This window comes from Amblyomma mixtum, chromosome 7, assembly GCF_055824585.1.
Source record: "Amblyomma mixtum isolate Tamu chromosome 7, ASM5582458v1, whole genome shotgun sequence".
NCBI classification, from domain to species: domain Eukaryota; kingdom Metazoa; phylum Arthropoda; class Arachnida; order Ixodida; family Ixodidae; genus Amblyomma; species Amblyomma mixtum.
This window is the reverse complement of record NC_143018.1, coordinates 27,808,662-27,816,641: the sequence shown is the minus strand read 5'-3', so window position 1 is coordinate 27,816,641 and position 7,980 is coordinate 27,808,662. Positions and strand designations below refer to the sequence as shown.

The following is a 7,980-nucleotide window of genomic DNA, read 5'->3' as shown; positions in this document are numbered from 1 at the left end:
ACCGGCCACAACCTCCGAGACACGCATTAATACGTGGTTCGTGTGTTACAAATCTCGGAGGCTATGAGTACCGTGATTGCCCACCGTATGCGAGGGGGCGCTGGTGTCGCTTCGAGCACTCTCTCTCTCTCTCTCTCTCTCTCTCTCTCTCTCTCTCTCTCTCTATCTGATCACTCCGGCGCTAGAAGAATGCGCTTCACATTCGAAGCGGCGAAGCTGCTCTGCATAGCTGGCAGAGGGAGTTTAGCGCGGGTGTGAGCTTCCGCTAAACTTTTTGCTCGTGAGTTTCCTCCTACGATTTCGCCTGAAGCAATGCGCTGGGTGAACTGCGTTCGTACGACGGACGCCTCCGTTCAAGCATCTTTATTGGGCCTCTTGGTTTTGCTTCTTTCAAGCGCCTCTGCAAGCTCGGACGCAGGTGAGTGAAGATGTCGTCGGAACTTATGTCGCTTCTTTCGAGAGATAATCCACTGAAAACAAAAAAAAAGGCTGACTCAACTATTTTCTATCGATGTCATATAGAGTTGACGTTGAGCTCTGTTAACTTGTATTGACAGTACTGACGTCTCCTCACGTCTTCCTGAGGCCGACAGCCCGGGCTTTTCATTTCCGTTAGTATCGTGAATGCAAAGCTGTAGCCTCACTTGCATTGCAAGTTTCAACGTCTGCTTTACTGAACCCGGCTGAAAGGAAAAATTTAGTTGCCCGAAATGTCAAAACTTCCCCAAGATCTTTAATGGGACCCAAAAGAGTCGGAACTGCTAGACAACATGCACATGTAGCGTGTAGTGTGCCAAGAATATCACACTAGTTTCTCTTTTTCAGCTAATCATTCCATCTTCAGCGTCAGAGGCAGTACTCGCTTATCTTCGAATTTCAAAGTTTTTTTCCGCAGAAAAACAAAAAATGGCTGACAAATTTTGGAGAGGGCGCAGAATGAAAGGAAAAGCCTTATACAGTAATGTGGCTGCTGGAGAATTGGTAAAACGAGGTCAAAGAAAGAAATGGACAGACAGGCATGGACGAAGTTGCGAAGTAATGATGTAGAAAAGAGTTGGAAAAGAACGCCACACACACAGTTGCAACATTAGACAGAGGGGGGGGGGGGGGGGGGGGGACTACATTCTTCATTATTTTAAGACGAGTCGAGTGGGGGCTCTGACTCCCTTGTGTCTCTCCAGGCTATGAATTCCTACTTTCTTTCTTTTAATTAGTGCCCTCTATACAGCAAAACAAAGCAATCATGTTCATTATATTCATGATCAGCAGCAACCCAGTGCAGGAGAAAGCCCGCTTCCGTTTTCTTTCATTTAGCTATGTCCTCCTCCAGCTACGGCTTCCCTATCCCCGCAAGCTCCCTAATCATCGCTCCCTAGTTCCCTAATATGCCTTATGCCTCGCACCCATTCCGTTGCCCAAAGGTCACCGATGATCTGTTCCCCGCATCACGTGACCTTTTCATGCCCTTTTGCATAATTAATGGTATTAATCATTTAGGAACAATTATGTGCCTAGAATGTTTACGTCATTAACGTGCTTTTAAGTAAAACGAGGAACTTATGCTTGCACAAACTAGTTCTTTGCGAACACATCACTAAAGTTAGAATCTAACTCTGGTGGCTTCGAAGTTGATTTCAGTTAGGAAACTATCATTGCTTCATGCATGGAAATTGTCAAATGACAAGACCAAAGGTGATGTCGAAACCTTGAACAAAGTTGCAAGTTGACTGGACGCACTTATCGATGATCTACCGCCGGAGGTTGCCGTATACGGATTAAATATTCTGGAGGAAAGATAGCGACCCTTGAAAGGCAGTGAGGTCGTTGCTTATGTTGGTGCTTGTGTTCGCGGTAGAACTTTATCTGATGTGACGTTTCAATTACGACGCTGTCTTTGGCTCCGCTTCAGAAAGGTCAAATGTAAAGACAAACAATCGATCAATCCTTTCTTAGACTGCCCCCACGTCAGTGCCCGGCACATTCTACAGAACATCCGATGCTTTGTCAAGTAAGCTGTAATATCCTTGGATTCAAGCTTCGGAGCCCGTTCTTTCGGGGTTATTCTTTTCCTTTTTGGGCACATGCTTTTTGTTGTGTTTGTCTCCCCTTCACCCCCCCTCCCTCACACACACGAAAAAAAAAAGAAACCGAGCAACACCGTAGGACGTCAGTTGGTAGCTAACTGTTATTGTTTGCTGCGCCATCAAAAAATGGCACTGGCCACAAAGTGCATGTGGAGTGATATTTGATAAAATGTACGAAGAAAATGTTCAGACCCACGTTTTGAGCAATTGAGTTGTGCTTTGAAGTGAAGCGTGTTACTTCAACTGCTATTGTACTAATGCAACATTTTAATTCAAACACAAGTCAGGAAAAGAGCGTGAGAAAATTATTCATATGCTGAACCTAACCACAATACCTCGACAAGCACATTTCTCAGAGGGAAAGGGCTTACGAACGCAGTTATAGTGGGCGGTCACTAATAATTTGATATTTCAGCAATGTTTATCTCTCCGGAGCCTCTGACCTTGAGGTTGCTCGGGAAAAGCAAGCTGGTTCTCATAATCCCCGCCGGTGGCAGCACCTGCGATCGCAGGGCAGTGGCGCACCGCTTAATCTCTCCACTACTGCGCCAGAAGCGGTACGAGGACTCCCAGGGATCTAGAAATGTACAGTAGAGACTGTCCAATTCTGCATATATGGGCATTAGCCCACAAATGCTATTGCATCATAACCTAAAGGCGGAGCTTTAATCCAATTCCGCTTATCTTTCTCTGAAACCTGGTGTATCCGCAGGTGTCCCCTCGGCAGGCTTGAATTTTTTTTTTCCTATTAGTACTTCCTAGCGTCAAAAATGGACCTCATTGGTTTTCTATGAGTCTTGACTACTCGGTGCGAACGGTGGACAAGCTTTAAAAGAAATATTTTGCTACGCATCGGTAAAATAGACAATCACTTTCAGTGTTTAAAAACATTACCTTAAAATACTCCGCTGCTGCGTCATAATTAAAATTGGTGCTCAAGAATCCTGTATTTGGAGCAAATATCAGTAATTATAATAAGAAACAAACACAGCAAGCAGCGTATGTTTTAGGAAGCCTTGATAAACTTCCTCCTAACAAAACAAAAAGCCGCGAAGCTATAGCCTAGCTGTGTAGCGTTAAGTTACCCACTGTAGGTCGCTTCGAATGCGAGTATTAAAAGGTCCACTGGGGGGCAGAGAAGAAAAACGCGTCCTGTTCTTAAGACTCGCGCCCATTGAGTGGAAGGAAGAGACACCTACAGACCGGACATGACATCACTAGACCGGAAGTGACATCACTTCACGACGTCGTTGGGCAAACGTTGCTCAACTTTAAACGTGCTTAATCAGGCACTGTCAGGTGTCCCAATGTTATTACTGTTTCCTTTCCTTATTTTATGAAATTTCGGCTTATGACGACAAACATAATGATAGACAACAAACTTCCATACTGCAAGAGCGAAAGGAAACAGCAAACTTATCCTGCGCTACTCCCTCGATATCGAAAGGGTAGGCATTAAAATACGCTTTAAGTCTATACGCCCATGTTTCCGAATCGATGAGGACTTTTTATGCAAACTTCGAAAGGTCAGTGAAAGTTACGATAAACATCGCGCAATTCTAGCAGCTAATATTCCCTCTTCATTGATAACTTGTTCTAGAAAGCATCGAACTGCTTCTTAAGCTGCCCAGCCTGACATCATCATTCTAGCGAACAAAAAAGCGCACTAAGAATAAAGACGAAAGAACAAGAAGTAGACGACATAGCAACATCTTCGCCCTTCATCCATTTGCCGTCACGGCCACTGTGATGGTGAAACCGTGTGGCAACTATGGCATTAGCCACTCAGGTAGCTTCGCCCAAGGTTTTATCAATCATAAATTTCGTATATATCCGAGGAGACTTAATTAGGTTAATGATTTTCCCGGGGCCAGTGCCTCATGTGGTTACATCTAGATTTAGCCCCGCCGTCTCTCCGCCAATCTTGTGTACACGACTACAGCGGCGTTGGGCAAGCCTTACTCAGCCTTGGAAGTAAGTTAATCTCCCTGCGAAGGTTTTCGACCGAGCGAAAATAAATGAAAGAGAAAGCTACAGTACGTAGTGGTTGTCTCCATAAGTGTGCTACATTTGCTTTACAAGTAGATGTGTATCTTTCTTGCTGTTCCACTTTCGTGCATGATTCGGATATAGCCTTGTGCGACGGATGTGGAAGAAACTGGAAGAAAGCCTTAGAATCTATAAGCGCATTTGCAGATGGTGCTTGACTATTTAAGCAATGCGCGGAAACGAAAAAATATAACCTGCCCGTATGTATAATTGTTAACTCTGTTCGCAGTTAGTTTTGATTTTTATTAATGCCGTGTTTTTCTTTACAATAGCCCGGATGAGGAAATCTCCAGTGACTGCATTAATGATGATTTTTACTGGCCATATAAAACATCCGCGTTTTCTGTTGCATGTATGTTTCAGATGTGACTACCATTAATGTCGCGAAATCTTGTACAACAGTGGTACTGCTCTAACAGACAAAGACGAGACAAAAGCCTAGTAACCCTTTCAACCCTAAAAAGAGTATCGTCCTCGTCCCAATCCGCACTCGCATCGTGTTGCCTAGGCTTTAACTAGCCCGACAGCAAGTGAACGAATGTGAACGAACGAAAGCATGTGAAGGAAAGACAACAACAAAAAAAAAAACAAGCCCACTAAACCTTATACCAAAGTGTAAACTGCTCTTAGGGATGAAGATGGGACTAAATTCTCGTAACGCCTCCGTCTTCATCCTTGTGAAACATTGTCGTATTGGTCCCCGTCAGAATGGGGACGAAAGCTTACGCCATTGCAGTGATTTATTGAGGTCAGTTCAGCGTGCACAGAGTAGAGGCTTTATGGTACACCCAACATAATTTTTTTAAAGAGACACAGAATTGACCACAATATTTCTCAGTTTTTTTTTTTGAACTTCCGACGCACTGTGGATCAAAACTTACATTTTTCTTCTAAATTAGCCTCAGCCACTCTGTTGCTAATCACCAGACAGGAGAGAGATCAGGCCACAAAACACTGGAAGCGCTAATTACACGTACGAAAAATGTAGGCAATTAAAAGCTTGGATGACTCATTAATCTCTGGATTCATTGTTCGGCTGGCTCACAGGGGTTTTTCGTGCGAGACGTGTAATGAGGCGCTGAATAAAAGTTCACGCTGGTGTTAATTACTTCGTAAAAAGATAAAAGTTAATAAATAGCCCGTGAGCACGACCGTAATGAATAGTTGCACTGCGCTATGAAAAATGACATCCGATACAACTTTTGCCTCAGCACATTGGGGGCGTGTGACGGAAATAACTAAACAAGCAAAAAATGTAGACAAGTCATTAATGAGTCAGCCCAGACACTAGGGCTTGGCGCAAAGCAACAAGCTTCAGGGAAGGTTTTATTCTGCGAATAGACACTGCATGAAACAATTTGGGCGCCAGGAAATTCGCGCGAGATTAAATTTCCAGCGCTATGCATAGCGTGAAGTATAGAAGCCAATATCGGCTTCATCTAAAAATATGGGCAAGACGTACCGGAATAAAGTTGGCACTAACCACGACTGTGAATAACTCAGAAGAAAAGTGGGCAGTCTAGTTACGTCGCATCAAACGCCTTCACAAGCACTGTAAAATAACACTTGAACAAAGCTGTCCGTATTGCTGTGTCGAATTTTCATGTAAAGATTCTTTACGCAATCTGGCACTAACTTTTATAGGATTCCAATCAGAAGAGCACTGCAATAGTTTACGAAACCACTCTGCTGATAACTATGCAATACGTAAAGCAGATTTTCGCTGCCCCCAGGCTTTATTAATGTGAGAGCATTATAGGGATCTGTCGCGTCAGCAAAAAAGTGTCCTCAATTTTGCCTGCACGATTACGTCGTTCTCCGAAAGTCAATGTGTGAAAGCGTGATTGGGACCGCTAGTGCGTGATAAATAGTTGCCATGAGAAAAATTTGGCTGATGAGGTGTAATTAGTTAAGAGCAAAAAAACACACTTAGACGTCAAAACAGCGATGGACGTCGATATAGCACACGGATGTCAGAACAGGTACGGACGCTGATATGGTATGTGGGTTTGTTTGTTTGCATTGCTCCAATGCGGGTCGCCGAAGTGATCTCAAAATTTTTCGAGCCCGCTCTGTCTGGCGAGCTCATTATTCATCCGGACCAGCGATAGAAGCACAGGTCGCACTAATCGCCAGCCAACTCTCCCGCGGCGTAGGATTTTCCGGATAGAGCGGCAACATTTTGGGTCAAACAGAGAGTTGTGTTTCCCTAATCACTCGCATCTCCTGCGTTCTGTAGGGAGTTTCATTTAGCCACAACACACTAACGAAACGACAGAAGGGATCGATTTTGAAACACTTTACACGAAAGCCTGATGGGGCTCGTTTCTGGGTGTGTTACCGGAAATTCGGGGCTGCGACTGCCGCTCGATGCACGGTTGGGTCGAAGTGGCAATGAGAACGCCCTAGGAAGCTAATGACCACGAGCTCGTCTTTTTTGTGCGATTTGATTGTTTTGCGAGCCAAGGATAATTCTGATTTTTATAGGCTTAACATTTCACCTACAGGCCTGACGGTTTTTTCGCTGGGCCTAACATGTATACAAGTGGCCACAGACGAAACATAGTTCAAAGGTCAAAGTGCACTCACGAGCGATATTGCAGATTTTAACGGAGTGATTAATCTCTTTAGATTTCTTTGTCCTGTTTATGTGTCTACATTTCCATGTTCTGCAAACAGGTGCCTTATAGTTCGTCTCACATATATCGTATCTAATTTATGCGGCCCGTTCCTAACATTTATATGTCAGCGTTTCAGTGCCTTAGAAACTGCCTTGCGTACTGCCCTCAGTGAGCTTGTGCGTATCAATATTCTTCGCCTGAATATACACCACTACGGGCACCAGCAGAATTAGAACACAGAATTACACTGCGTTCACTGTCGACGCCAATAATGCGTTATTTATGCAGCATTCCCAAATCTTATTTGCAAGCGATACGAACAAACCAGTAACTTTTTTATGGTCGCCATAAGGTTTTTCTAGTTGTGTCGCTGTGATTCCTATATTTGAAAACGCACCGAGCTTTGGGTTGCGGACCCCCCTGTGTCATGCGAAGGAGCTCGTACTAGTTACGTCTTGCAGTCGGCTCCGAGTGACATCGAAGCTGAGAAGGAACAAAAATTGCACAGCGCCTTCCGAAGCAAATGACAGAGATTGAAGGAAAGGTGTTTCTACCAGAAAACATCCCAAGACAAGGAGGGTAGGCGTAATAAAGCCCCCAAAGAGCGATCTCGCAGACCGCCTTTGTTGCTATCTTAAATGCCTCGTTATCAGCAGAATAAGTAAGAAGAGGGGAACAGAAAATCGCGCGCCAGGATACACTGTCCCGTAGCAGCTAGTGCAGTCCGGATGTCACAGAATTGATGATTTATGGTTTATGGTAGTTTAACGTCACAAAGCGACTCAGGTTATGAGGGACGCCGTAGTGGAGGGCTCAGGAAATATCGACCACCGGGGGTTCTTCAACGTACACTGACAATGCGCAGTACGCGGGTTTCTAGCATTTCGCCAGCATCGAAATTCTACCGCCGCACCCGGGATCGAACTCACGTCTTTCGGGTCAGCAGCCGAGTGCCATAACCGCTGAAGCACCGCGGCGGGTGCTCGCAGACTTGACATCCAACTGCACTGCTAGGCAGCGATCTGGGCTGAGTGGTAAAAGAAAAATGAGCGCTTATGTCACTTGAGTAAAAGCGGAACGCCTGAAAGCGACGTGTGTAATCAACAGCAATTTCCAAAAATTTGCAGCAGAGCGAAGCACAGAAGCACAAGTACCTAAATACACCGTTATATACATTCCACCGTGTGGACACTGTACTCTTAGCGTGCAGACTGTGCCATTGGCAG

The 7,980-nt window shown here is 44.7% G+C and overlaps 1 protein-coding gene across 1 annotated transcript in view; it reads left to right on the top strand.

Annotated features, from left to right (window-relative positions):
- The first annotated feature begins 282 nt into the window (after window positions 1-282).
- The window catches only part of LOC149335433 (uncharacterized), a 33,320-nt gene continuing 25,622 nt past the window's right edge, over window positions 283-7,980 (top strand). Inside the window, exon 1 of the mRNA XM_089553920.1 lies at window positions 283-418. Within this exon, the coding sequence (XP_089410046.1) occupies window positions 313-418 (106 nt within the window). The 5' untranslated portion in view covers window positions 283-312. The remainder of the gene's footprint in view (window positions 419-7,980) is intronic.